This window comes from Taeniopygia guttata, chromosome 19 (assembly GCF_048771995.1).
Source record: "Taeniopygia guttata chromosome 19, bTaeGut7.mat, whole genome shotgun sequence".
In the NCBI taxonomy this organism is placed as follows: Eukaryota; Metazoa; Chordata; class Aves; order Passeriformes; family Estrildidae; genus Taeniopygia; species Taeniopygia guttata.
Window position 1 is genome coordinate 7,226,976 of NC_133044.1, and position 13,873 is coordinate 7,240,848.

General features: G+C 41.7%; 1 protein-coding gene across 2 annotated transcripts in view; it reads right to left on the reverse strand.

The window, feature by feature from the left end:
• Nucleotides 1-299: 299 nt before the first annotated feature.
• The window catches only part of ANKFY1 (ankyrin repeat and FYVE domain containing 1), a 32,028-nt gene continuing 18,454 nt past the window's right edge, over nt 300-13,873 (reverse strand). Inside the window, exons 13-25 of one of the 2 annotated variants that reach the window (XM_030288176.4) lie at nt 13,683-13,781; nt 13,160-13,313; nt 12,085-12,253; nt 10,793-10,911; nt 10,293-10,449; nt 9,132-9,332; nt 7,762-7,938; nt 7,206-7,353; nt 6,858-6,948; nt 6,416-6,540; nt 6,066-6,212; nt 5,479-5,569; nt 300-4,518 (exon numbers count right to left, since the gene is read on the reverse strand). In XM_030288176.4, the coding sequence (XP_030144036.3) occupies nt 4,386-4,518; nt 5,479-5,569; nt 6,066-6,212; nt 6,416-6,540; nt 6,858-6,948; nt 7,206-7,353; nt 7,762-7,938; nt 9,132-9,332; nt 10,293-10,449; nt 10,793-10,911; nt 12,085-12,253; nt 13,160-13,313; nt 13,683-13,781 (1,811 nt within the window). In that variant the 3' untranslated portion in view covers nt 300-4,385. The remainder of the gene's footprint in view (nt 4,519-5,478; nt 5,570-6,065; nt 6,213-6,415; nt 6,541-6,857; nt 6,949-7,205; nt 7,354-7,761; nt 7,939-9,131; nt 9,333-10,292; nt 10,450-10,792; nt 10,912-12,084; nt 12,254-13,159; nt 13,314-13,682; nt 13,782-13,873) is intronic. The other variant, XM_030288177.4, reaches the window with a different exon arrangement.

The window sequence follows — 13,873 nt, forward strand, 5'->3', positions numbered from 1 at the left end:
CACACAAAAATCAAATAAACTGCTGCAAAAAGGCAGGGCAGGAAGGTGTTAGTTTCCTCAGTTTAGGGTTTGGAAACACTGGGGAGGCTTTGCCTTGCACTAGGAATAAGTCATCTATTAAAGCAAACAAGGAGACACTCTCACTGACCTGAAGTGCTCCAAGACTATCATGCTTGTAACTCCAATTGAGCAGCTCAGCTGGATTCTCCCATGGTGGAAAAGGGTAGGAAGAAAACAGTGATAGTTACAGAGGGCTCAAGTCACCACAGACAGTGCTCTAATAAAGCTCACCATTCATCTGTACTTCAGTAAGTTTTATTAATAAAAGACTAATGCATCACAATCTCACCCAGAAGTCTTGGCTGGGTTTGCTATTGCACTGGAGTTTTCCTTTTCCTGAAGTGAAGCTGCAGCAGCTCTCTGCTCTCCCAGGGGGCTGAGCTCCTCCAGAACACAGCTGAGTGCATCCAGTGTTAGGAACTCAAACTGATGAACTCCATGAAGCAGCTCTGGCCCGTGGGAAGCTCAGATTTGTTTCACAAGACTGGTTATAGGTAAGTCTAGTATAAGGCATTCAAGATGACTACATGGTACAAACTAGAACACCAGACCCTGACAGCCAAAAGAACGGTTGTAGCAGTTCCACAACATGAAAATGAATACCTGGACTAATTTCAGAACAAAGAATAAAGTTGTTGTGCCCAATTAGATGTTGTATCCCTAGTTTGCTTTGTGGTTTGTAAGGACAAGCTTGTAGAGGGGCAGCTGTCTCTACAGGAGCAGATACTTCCTTAGCAAGGTTTCACCTCACAATGCATCATCTAATTCTGCATTTTATTACAAGTAGAATCATTACACAACAAAGTAATGCATATTGGAAAAATACATTTTTACAACTCCAGACAAACATTGCAGATAAAATGCCATTGTTCTAAGATTTCCTTTTCTATTTCACAGAGGGTATTAGAAGGTTCAGTTATTTCTGTCATTCATACAAGCTTGATTTTTCTAGAGACGAGTTTGCTGCAGTGACCACCTCTGCTGGTTACAGAAAAAAGAGGACTTGCTCTTAACATTTGATCTACAAAACCATCCAGCCCTGGCCTCCCATACTGTTAAAAGTTAGTTTATAAGCACTACACGAGCAGTTGGACAAGCTGTTATCTCCAGCATGGGAAGTCATTAAGGCATCTGTCAGCTTTCAGCCAGCAACTTACTCTGCTCTGTTAGTGCCTTCAACAGCAACATTCTCACTCCACTCAGTGGTGTGAAACAGTGACTGCACCTTTTACAGACAAAGGATTTCAGCCAGACCATGGTTTGTGCTTGTGTAAGAGTGCTAGACCATGGTATTTGCTTGTGTAAGAGTGCTGCATGACTGCAATCAAAAGGAATCCAGTCTCAGAACAAAGAGCTACAGCATGAACCACCCGACTTCCCATGCAACCCTGCTGAAGTGCCTGAAGCCTCGTGTGACAGCTGCACTTCCAGGGACACAAACTGATTTTCCATCTAACCTTTTGTTCAATGCTTGGCAGACTTGAGTTAATATACACCACTAAAAGCAGGGGTAAGAGGGGTGGGGGGGTTTGGTAACAACTGTATTATGCTACAAAAAGGGAAGAGCAGTTGTTTAGAGTTAGAAATGTGTTGACCACCACTACATTACCAAGTGCCTTATTCACATTTGTACCCTGTAGTGGAGCATTGCCAGCAAAACTCCCAAAAAATCTCAGTGGTCTGAGAGCTCAGACCAACACTAGGCAGAGTGGGTGAGGGACTGAGCCCCACTAGTTGTCTGGTGGGATCAACCCTCAGCTGAACTAGAAAAGAACTAATGGGTTTTGGTTCAAGTTGTGAGCTTTCCCTCTTTAGCTCTGGCAGAAAGCTATTTAGAGTTGGCTGGAAGGAAACTATCTCAAAGGCACTTTAAAAGGATCAAATTTGCTGAATTTAGTTGCTTTAAATTAGACCAACACCTCAGGATGTATATTTAACAATAACCTTAACCTTCCTTTCAGACTTCAGTAAGTCTGGGACAGTTCTGGCTGTAAACAGCAAACCAGGAGCACTACAGGTGGTTTCCCAGATCTTGCCACAGTTTTACAGTTATAATCAATATCCTATTTTTTTAAAAGAGCAACTACCCAGCCTTAATTTGCCATTCAGTTAAGCTGAATTTTCACCAGATCCACATTTTCCATCATTAAAAAGTTTGCTTCCCTGTTCCCTTGCCCTTACATCAGAGAAGCCACTGAAAAAGTGGTGTTTAAATGCTTTGGCAATTACATGCTGTGCAGTTTTCCAAACAGGCTGAAGCCTACAGGCTGTGGCCTTGGAAAACCTCTCCTCTGCACTGTCTTTCAGCATTCTGAGCACACTCTTACCCCTCCACATCACTTCAGCTCCAAACCAAGAAGGAAAACAACATTATCATGGGATTACACTCAAGACTTCTTTCAACAAATGCACTTTCTCTCCATCACTCTTTCACTGCCAGAGATCTGCAACCAGAGACACCCTGAAAGATCAGAAGTACGTTTTCCATCACCTCTTCCACTCAAAAAACCCCAAACTGCAGATTGTAGTTAACCGACACCAACAATTATTGTAGCTAACATTAACTGACACCAGTATTTTCCCTCATTCACCTACAATATTATGCCAGAGTTGCACTAGTAACTGTTAGAGACCAGCCGTGTTACCCAGGGCATTTTGTTGAAACATGTCAGTAGCAGACATCAAAGAGTGAGGCAAGTTTGTATTGTCATCCATTGTTCTTCCCTAGTGGTACAGGGGTGATTCCAGTTACAATATAGGCATATTGGAAGATCAAAGTGCAGATCAAGTGAGACTTGATGTGAAATAATCATACAAATGTCAGCACTTACACCCTCTTCTATCCTCTCCTTGTACAAGCTTGAGAAAAACTGAGCAAGTTTCCCATAACAGGAGCAGCCTGGTTCATCATCTCATCTTACTCTTTAAGAGCAACAAGTCACTGCTCCAAACAGGGCAACACATCATCACCTGTCCATAATGTTCACTGGAGATAACAGTCATAAAAAAATGCACACCAACTCATGGAGTAAAGATGAGGAATGCTGAATTGACTCTATACTAGCTTTATCTCTTGAAATAAAAGCAGCCTTAACATGGCATGTAGTTTTGCTTAAGTACCCATTTTTTCTAACTGAAGCCTCTGCCCACCAAATCACAAGCTGGTCTACCAGTCAAATACTTTCCTGTTTACCTAAACAATGTGGTGGTAGGTTTCCACAGATTCAGCATGTTTAAGAAAGTACAGCCAGCCTAAATTAAAATACTGCAGCTTACTCCTGATAGGAAGCCTCCACGTACACTCCCACTCACCAGCAATCCTGCTGAAAATGGACCCACGTTTAGTGTCTAGAGGTGCAGCACATTCTACACTGGGTAGGGTTACTGACGCTCCCACAGCAGTTACCAGGCCCCCTAAGCCCCAGGAAAGTGTTTCTCTCCCTCCTGGGATTCCTAATGCACTTCAGCATTTATTGCTGTACTGTGAGTTAGACTTCACCACATTTAGTGTTTCTCCTTTAGCACATGCTCAGGCCTTTCAGCAAACTCATGGTCATTGATACAAGTGCCATGGACTGGAAGGACCAACATAAATATGAAAGTGCAACAAAGACTGACAGTTCCAGCAGGAATGATGAGCAAGAGCATTTTCCTAAAACAATCTTGCACTTCTCTTGAACATGCTAAAGCTAACGAGTCATTTGCTGAGGAGGTATCAAGATGTGGATCTGCAATTCTGACTGCTTTGCATCAGATGTTGTAAAGCTTTCTGTTGTAAGGCCACAATTCTTAAGCTATACTTAGAACTACCCCCAGGTCTGAAGAGTTTCTTGAACAGTGGTTGCAACAGCTCAGTTTAGCTTCACAAAAAGTCTTCTCTAGAGAAGGGGAACGTTTAAGACAAAGCAAAGAAAGATACCTGGTTACCCTGAAACTTAATACCATCTCTACTAATCAGCCTGAAAGCCACAGGACTTAACAGAGTTGCTCAGTGCAAAGCACCATGTTGAGGACAGACCTGTTTTATGCCGATTCAATCAGTATAAATTTCAGCTTCCATACCCCACTGCAACTAGAAGAGGGTCTAAATTCTTTTGTCACTTGGTTTCAACAATCCACTCTGATTCCTAGTGAAGTCTATCGCAGCCCAATACATTTACAGTCATACAAAATCATTTATACCGGAGTATATCATAACAGGGTCCTTAATTAGTTCAGTCTATTGCAGAAGACATGTGTAAGCCTCCTCTTCCCTATCCAGAGGGCTTGTAAGCAGAGCTGCTGTCAGGAGCACTGACTGGGAATCCCTTTACTTCCACAGCATACTAGGAGACTCCTCCCAGAGTCAGGACATCAAAGCAGATGTTGCAAACTCGAACTGGCTTGTTCAGATCAAATTTTATGATAGGAATCTCCTTTGTTGAGCACTTATGGCAGAGCAGGCGTCCACAGTGTCGGCTGTTGATAGAAGAGGGGTGGGAGAAAAGTGAATTCCCTTCTAGTGAACACCAGGATGTTACTGTTTGACATTCTTTATCAGTGATAGCATCATTAAATACACATTAGCAGTTGAAAAGCTATGATTCTTCTTTTATCTTCTGGTATCTGTCATGGAGTAATTGACTAATGCCAACAGCATGTGCTGGTTCTGTACTAGTGAGTCACATGGTGCTGCTTCAACTGACGCACGTGTGGTTTCTCTAGCATACTCAGCTAAGAAAAATCTGAGCTTAACACCCTTCCAACCCAGCATGTTCTGTACAAGTTCAGACTGTTTTAAAAAGGGAACTCCTATCTACACAATAGCAGCTCATGCTCATCTTTAGCCATTTCCACACTGCAAGCAGAATCCCAAACCTAAGCTGTCAACACCCATCCTAATCTGCCACCTTTTTTGGAGGAGGTCATACTACCACTGTGGTCCTGGTGTGCTCCCTGCTGTCTTTCCTGTGTAAGCCAGAGCTCCAGTGGCTGTTCTTTCTGAACCATATGCCCCCACAGGAGGCTCTCCCTGATCCACCTCTATGCAGGAAATAATCAAGTCCTGCTAAACCACTACCACAGTTACCATTGAACTTCTATTAACTCACTCTTAATAAAATGAATTGATTCTCCTCTGTGGAGTGAAGTGCATCACACTCTTTCTCTGACAACTGGGTATTTAAATCTTGTTTCACTACTGGAACATAATTTCTCATTTACAGCAAATCAGAATATTAAATGCACAAGCTGCTTAAAACATTGTTTCAGTCAGACTACACATTTCTGATCTAAGACAGGATGGAATGTTTCAGCTGGATTAGTGGTTATACACCTATGTTAACATGGAGATTTCCTAAGCTACTAGAAGGAGCAAGCCTAGCTACATTTGGGGAGGAATCCATTTCCTTGCAAGCACAGCAAGGGGGCTCATATTACCAGTGATGCTTCCTTGTCGTGACTCCAAATTTGGCAGCACATTCATAGCAGTTGGAGCCATCACACCAGGGAGGTTCTTTTGTCAGCATATCTGTTAAGAGATAGAAATGTGAAGGCAAAAAGGGGCTCAGACACCTTCTGAGTACGCTAAACCTAAAGGCTTTTTCCAGTTCTAGGCTGCATTCCAATATAGTGGATTTAACTACTCTTGCAGGAGCTGGAGTCTCGTTTGTAGATAATCTATAGTTGTTTCCCATCACATTGTCCACAACAACTGAACACCAGTTAAAAAGCAGTGTCTGTGTTTTAAGCTACATTGGACTACACAACCAGCCAAGAGTTCCCATGTCTATCCTCCCAGAAAAAGTAGTATCTAACAGTCTGTTGTACAACTTTTGTTGTAAATTTTTCAGCTAATCACCAGAAAAACTAGTATTTCTACTCTGCACTGTTACTAGTATAAAATTCACGAGTTTTACCTCTCTGGAACTACTGTCATCTAAGTCAAAAGTCCAGAGTTTTTTCCTCCAAAGTATCCTTGAAGAATAAGCCAGAAATACTTTCCCACTATAGCAAGTGGTACTTACCCAGCAATCTAAAGAGAAGCTGTTTTGTAGCAACTTGATAGTTGAAGATATTGACTCCTTGGTTATTATTAACTCCCAGGCGAGCCCCAGCTCTCACTATTGCACGACACAAGTTAGCATTTCCCTTCATGTAAGCCAAGAGAAGCACTGAAAAATAAAAGCCAGTTAACTGAGTGGTAGATTGTGTTACATTCAGTCCACACAGGATCTTTAGTTTTTAAGTTCCCATATATTGTGTGCCTCTTACTGTATTTAACATACTACTGCCAATTATTCCAGCTTTAAAAGTGACATACCATGAATACAACTCAAGTGACTTTCAAGTTTAATAGTTGTTGAGTCCCACCTACCTGTGTTTCCTTCAGCATCAGGTTTGTCTAGAGGGTATTCTGGCATACACTCCAAGAAGAGGTCACAGATGGCTGCTGCATTATCTTTCCCATACTGTCCCAAAATATGCATTGGTGACTGGCCTCTGGGGAAAACAGTTATTCTGATCAAAGTCTGCTTGCTACTGCAGCTACTCATCCAACTCTTCTTGCTTTCAGACTTGAACAATGCTACATCTCAGTCACTCACACACAACTCCCTACTTAACTTTCCTTCCTTGGTGTATACATATAATTTACACAGAATTTAGACACAGCATCATCTACACACGTCCAAATTTGTGTATAAATAATAAAATACAAGCCAAATATATATTTTTAAGCAGCATATCAGCACATATTTTAAAATACAAAGTGATTCTTTTAGTCTGTTACCTGATATTATTATAATATAAATAACTACCTGATATTAAAGGCTTCTGCATCTACATTGCACTCTGTGAGGAGGACCCGGATGTTGTTCAGACGGCCGTGCATCACTGCCAGATGCAGAGCTGAACAGTAAAGAAACACCAAAGAAAAACAGGAAAAGAAGGTTCAAGCAATAATTACAGCCTAATAACGAAATGAAACACCCTTCTTCCACTTTCCCAACCCCCCATCTCAAACAACTGCTTTGATTTCCTGGACTTTCATTCTTTAACCTTTGCAGTACAGTGCAAACCCATTCACAGTGAGCTCTCACCACTAGGAAACATCATTAACAGACCCACTGAAGTGTTTGCATTTACTTGTGTAACTTGAAGTTTACCATTATTTCCATTTTCATCTACAGCTGCAAAGTCTACTCCATTCTCCAGAAGGACTGAACAAATGGTGGGCAGGTCTTGCTGGGCTGCTAAGTGAAGAGCAGTCTGACGGTGCTTGGTCAGTTCGTTCACCTGGGCACCTGCAAGCAGCTGTCAGGATGCAAGAAGGAATATGTTCAAAGATGGTTTCAGGGCTATTTTAGCCAACAGTTTATTTCTGTGAATGAAGCACACAAGACTCTACAGTACAGAAATACTTCTAGGACTCCAGAGTGTATAAAATGGTATAATTAGTGAGATACAAAACTTGTGTTTGTGTTCAAATGTGCAGAAAGAGCAAGGAAAGATTCATTAAAAAGAACCAAACCCAACGATTGCTGCAAACCCAGCATGCTCATGTGAAGGCTGCTGCAGCAGCTCAGCTGACAGCACGAGCTAAGGGGACTTTGTGTCTCAGAAAAGTGGCGTCACTTGGATGTGATGGATCACAGGCAGGCCCTGTGCAGTAAGCAGAGTGCACATTTTGGAGCAGAGGAACGGTGAGTGCTCAGCACACACCAGATTGCGCACGATGATCTCGGAGCCAGCCTGCACTGCCAGGTGCAGGGGGGTCAGTTTGGAGGCGTCCTGCACCCGGGAGTTGACGTTGGCCTGCACGCTGATCAGGAACAGCACGCTCTCGATGTCCGAGTTCTGAACAGCCACGTGGAGGAAATTCCGGCCTTTATTATCAACCTGGGGCAGAAAGGGCACGTGCAATTAGCTTGTTATTCCTGTAGAACAAGGTGGTTTATGTAGTAGGACATGTTTTCACTAAGAGACACTTGCTTCCTCTGTTTGAACTGTAGAATCTTGTTCCATTCGCTGGCTGACATGAGAGACTTACCTGATAGATGTGACTATCGAATAACTGAACTGAGAAATTATCTGCTGCTCAGTCCAGTCTGCCTCACACTACTTTATTTCTATTTTATAACCTTGTCCTTCCTTGACCACACACTGGATAGTATTTTTAGACAGACAAAAAGTTAACAGCTGTTGTGGTTAAGTACTGAGCAGCAGTTAATGATAAACTCAGTTAAATGAAACAAGCTTGAGTCTATCTGGCAATTAATCCAGGAGAAGGAAGCAACATGGGATCCTGCCACAATGATGTAAAGTGCATTCACTTTACATTCACTAAAGTGATCCAGTCCGCTCCCTGCCATGGACAGGGACACCTCCCACTACCCCAGGTTACTCCAAGCCCCATCCAATGTGGCCTTGGACACTTCCAGGGATGGGGCACCCACAGCTGCTCTGGGCAACCTGAGAACTCGTTTTTTTGGCTTAATACCAAGTACATGTTGTTCAACTTTGCCTTGCAGCTGATGTTAAAGCATATTTAAACTGGCTGTATTTGTAACCATGTTTTAGATATAAAACAAGAGCTTGCTAAGCACTCAAATATTTGACTAGTAATTAAACTTGCACAGGATAGGAAGAATCTCCTGAACAGCTGCCTGAAGTGTCACACCAAAAGCCTGAAGATACAGTTGGAGGTTTCATAGTTCAGCAGGGCAGCATAGCATCTATTATTCAGTTATTTTAGGTCAGGTTTTCTGTTGTGGACAGCTTTAGGAGAGCTGGGTAATAGACTATTTCTGTACTAGTCCAGCACAAGTCAAGAGTGGAATTAGAATTTTCTCCTTATACACACATATGTCTGTTTCTCAGTTTAGTATTGACAAGACACTAACTCTTAATGTTCTTACTCACACATATCACATACACACCTACAGTTTCCTAATAAATCCTGCTTAAGAGAACTGGCAAATGGATTGCATGTAAAGCCACAAAAGAATAAAACAGAACTGGCTTGTGGAACAGCTGTTACCACAAACTAGTGCAGTAACAAAACCAGCATGGTTTGAACTCTCCCAGCTTACCTGTTCTGCAGCTCCTGGTTCCCTCTTCAAAATTGCTTCAGCTGCTTTATTGTTTTTATATGTCATGGCACAAGCAAAGGGAGTCATTCCTTGCCTGTCACGTACATTCAGTTTAATATCTGGATGTGAAATCATCAGCTGAATGATAACACTATGTTGGTTGCTAATGGCAACATGGATTGGAGTTCTTCCTTCTGCATCCTAGAAGGAAATCAGAAAGTTTGTCAAATATAGACTCTGTAGTACTTAAATCCTTCTCTAAATCTGGAGGGTCAAGGAAATTTAGTAGTTTAATCCTGTGACCTACCCAGCTTCCTTCAGCATGGACACCAAACAGCTGCAGGGCAAGCTCAAACCCACAGTGTAAAAAAAGCAAATTGAGATTTGTTTCTCCCAATGGGCTGACTTCAATCCTGTGCTATACAGCCTTTTAAATAGCTCACCACAACATCTCCCATTTAGTCAGTCATTTTGGGGGCAGAGATTAGCATTCAAATTTAATAGCAAAGTCAGCTGATGTGTTTAAACATTTGTTTGCATCAAGCAGCAGTTTACAGCCAAGGCTGCTTCGTGACTGTGTTCTGTGATTAATTTTAAAGTCACTTTCAACAGCATCAGGACCAAAATGTCATCAGAACAAAAATGTTATCCATTTGTTTCTTTTGTTGTTATTTATAAAGCTTCTGTTTAAGGATTACTGTGTAATCAGAAATGAAGTGTAACTCATACTTACATCACCCCAGTTTACTCAATAACAGAAGATATTTCCCAAACATACTAACAGAGCAGAGTATTCTGGAGTTTTAAGCTGTAGCCGGTTTAATGATTACTTCAGCTGTGCTCCTGTCTTTAATTCCCCACCAGGGACAGGATACACTGTATCCCACTGTACCTGAGAAAACTAACAATGCAGTAAGTTTTCTGTATCATTTTCCTTCAGCACAGCTTCCTGAGTTAACCACCATAGGGGCAGAGAAGCACCAGTGGTGGAAAAAGGGACAGGAGAGAAAGCAGAGCTGCATCCAGTCACTGCACTGGCTCAGCTCTAAGAGAAAGATTTTCTTTTCTCTATCATACAAAATACACAGGTGAAAGTTTGTTTTCAGTACGTTGGAGGAAAAGAATCTACTTTTAAAAACTGGGCATGACTTGTCCACATACCTGAGCATTGACATTGGCACCAAACTCCAGAAGGCACTGGATCACCTCCTCCAGTCCCCAGCAGGCTGCCAAGTGTAGGGGAGTCTGTCCATCATGGGCTTCCTCTTCTCCTTCTCCATTCGGGCCTGGCTTTCTGGGACTATTCACATCACACCCACTACAACAAACACAGTGCAGTCAATTTATTATGTTTAATCCAGATTTAAACTGCTTCAATAAAGGTCACAGAAAAGATGACAAGAGCTGACACAGCAACTGCTGACACATTCTACAAAAGCACAAGTTCTTGGTTTTGGTTTGACTCTTGTCATCAAAAACATGATGCTATTATAGATAACAGAATGTGTCTTTAGGATTGGTCAGAATTCCCTAAGTGTCACCCACCCAGCAAAAGTATAAGGAAGCACATAATTACTGATTTAAGAGAGCATTCAATTAATTTATACCAGGGACAGCCCTACATACATGTTAGAAAGTTTGTATTTTGGAAGGGGTCTGACCTGCGGATCAGGAAGCAAGCAATCTGTTCACTGTTCTCATCAATAGCTCTGTGGAGAAGGGTTTGTGAGCAGCCACTTGGTCCTGACCCCCAGCACGTTGCATCACAGCCATGCCTAACCTGGAAAGAGAAGCCCAATGACACAATGAGGGGGTTTTTTTCAACAGGCTCCTACTATACTTCCTGACTAATGTTTCTGGAACATTATCCCCTGGAGGTAAAACTTGAGATGCCTTCCTTGTCTATTCTTGTGACAGTCCCTGAATTTTGGAAGCTACTCTAAAGTCTTCCAGACCAATACTTTATTAGTTTACTGTATAATCCTTAATTAGGTGGTATTTATTAACAATTCAAATATTTGTCCATATACTTTGATAGATAGATCTAAAGCAGGTTGGACTAGTTACCTCACTTTCAGCAATGCCAAGCACCTACAGTAAATCAAGCAGCATCAGCAGACATTGCCTTTGAAGGTCTGGCCCAGTTACCTGCTTTCTTAAGACATTCAGCTAAACAGAGAGCTTTTTTCCAGGAATGGTATTGCTAATATTTGTATTCTTCAACTAGAGAGCTACATACTTGAGCAATGTGGCACTTAAGACTTGTTCTACTCCACTTGACAAACTATTGACAAGGTTTAAAGATGAGTAGTTAAGAGTGAACAGTCAAGAACATTTACAAGAACAGTCAAGAACATTTACAAAATGTATTTCTCATGTCACTAGCAGTGTTTTTAAATAGCTGTCTCAAGCAGACAACTGGACAAAGCTTTTAAGTAACTTCCTTAGGAAAAAGACACAAGGAGGTCTACTTGTGTCTCCTAGGAAATCTCCTGCTGTATCACCCATGCCTGAAAGTAAACAGTCTTTAAAGTAAATATAAGCCTTTAAAGGCCTTCTTGGCTCAGTTTTAAGATGCAATAAAAAGCAGCACATACACTAAAGCATAAAATGAGTATTCAGTTTTATTCAGAAAGCTGATCATTACACAAGTTATGTGTGCTATAGACTGGTCTAAGCAGATCCTTACTTCTCCCAAATCAAGAATCCAGACAGTAGAATACATATAGAATATATATTTTTATTAAAGTACCTACAAGATATTTGGTTATGCAGACTATAGTATTTTTAAGATTCCTGCAGTAAAGAAAAATTTCTGGTGAAGAAATGACCTCCAGAAATTAGTCCTATTGGACTAGTCTTTTCACGCATTGAGTTTGCTTTTGCTAATGAAGCCTTTTGCTGCTATAGGAAGATGAACGAAACTGAGACTAAAGCCAAGTGACAGTCCTACCAGAGTTGATGCAATGTCTTCCAGGTTGTTTTCCAGGGCGAGCCATAAGGGAGGATTTCCTTTCTCATCCGGCACAGACATGTCTGCTCCCCTGGTACAAATGGCATCCACCACGAGTGGGAGCTGGTTTTGGATAGCCAGCTGTAGGGCTGTCTGTCCGTCCTGGGTCCTGCAGCAGGGACACTTCCAAGTGTTACAGATGCATTATAAAGTTCAGTGACAGCACTTTATTGGCAAAGCCAAGAATTAACTCCTCTCGTATGTATTTTTGCTGTGGTAAGACCATCACAAATGTATTTCATCACAGCTCTCTAGTCTACCTTTCTTCTTCCCTTCACTTTTACCAAGTGATTGATTTCTACAGTTGGAAAATCAAGTTAGTGTTCTTAGCTCAGAAACATTCAATTCCTTCAGTGCAGCCATTATTTGAACAGAGTTCCTTCTGAGCCAGCCTGGTGCCACAGAAGCAAACAGCTTTGTCTCCAACATGGCAACAATTCAAGCAACAGTCAAATACCAACTGTTAAAAACTTGAAGTTAGAATTAAACAGCAGCATTAGGCAGTTTGTACTCATGACATTCATTACAGTACAGCTTCCCAAATTTAACAGATAGCCTGTCAGTCATGTAAGCAGACAAATGTTCTGTTAAGTCTAATGTAAGTTATCTAGGAGATACTGAGGAGGCAAGTTTATCAGACCCCTGTTGCTGGATCTGTATCTAACTGTTTTGGATGGCAGCAAACATGCAGTTCTAACAAGCTGGCAAATGGATGAGACAATAGAAGTTCAGTGCCTCTAGGACTTCAGTCTGCTACAGAGGAAGCTGTTTTACCTAGAATTAAGCAGCACCTCCTTCGGCAGCCACAAGAGGAGGTACTGATGAATGGAGCTATACCTGGGTCCAAGTTAACACATGTAATCCCTCAGCCATAAACAGTGCCACAAAACATTTCCAGACACATAACTAGGTATAAACCACAATCTGAAACAAATCTCAAGCCATTTTACAAAGGCAGTCAGCACCTGCTCCTAGATACATATACAGCTGAGAGTTGTATCAGTTAGGATCTTACCTGACATTTATATCTGCCTGATGTTCCAGCAGGAAGAGGGCACTCTTACTGTCCTGTCTCTGGATTGCCATGTGTAGGAGTGTCTGTCCATCTGACATGGTGTCATTGATGGATGCCCCAGATCCAAGCAGCTGAGCTGCTATTGTGTGCATGCCTGAACAAACCAAGCTCATTAGTATTTTACCTTCAGTTCTACAAAACAGACACACTGAGACTAATAGAACAAAGTTAACGTGCACAGACAATATGATTAATAGTTTTCATCTGATATGAAAACTACCAGGGAGTTCACACAGGAAGAATTCCACTAAAGTGCAAGTACAGTTCTGGGCAGAAGCCGTAGGACTAGAAATCTTTCACTAAGTCACATGTGAACACTAATTTTAAAATATGAAGAACCATCTAAAGCTCTCCTTGACAACTCCTCCCCAGCAGCACAAGCCAGAACACGAAAACACACCAGCTGTTTTATCTTTAAGAAAATCTTGTTCACATCATAGTTTCACATCCTGAAGGCACATACCTGTCCAAAGAGCCAATCCCAGCACAGTCTGGTCTCTCGAGTCCTTTAGACTAAAGTCGGGAATAATTTGCAAGTTGTTGGTAGCATGAAGAGCATTAGCTACAAGAAAGCATAAGGAATTAGGGCATTCTTGTACTTGACCTGCAGTCACACACTGAAAGCTGCAGCAGCAATGTCACATTCTGTGCTAG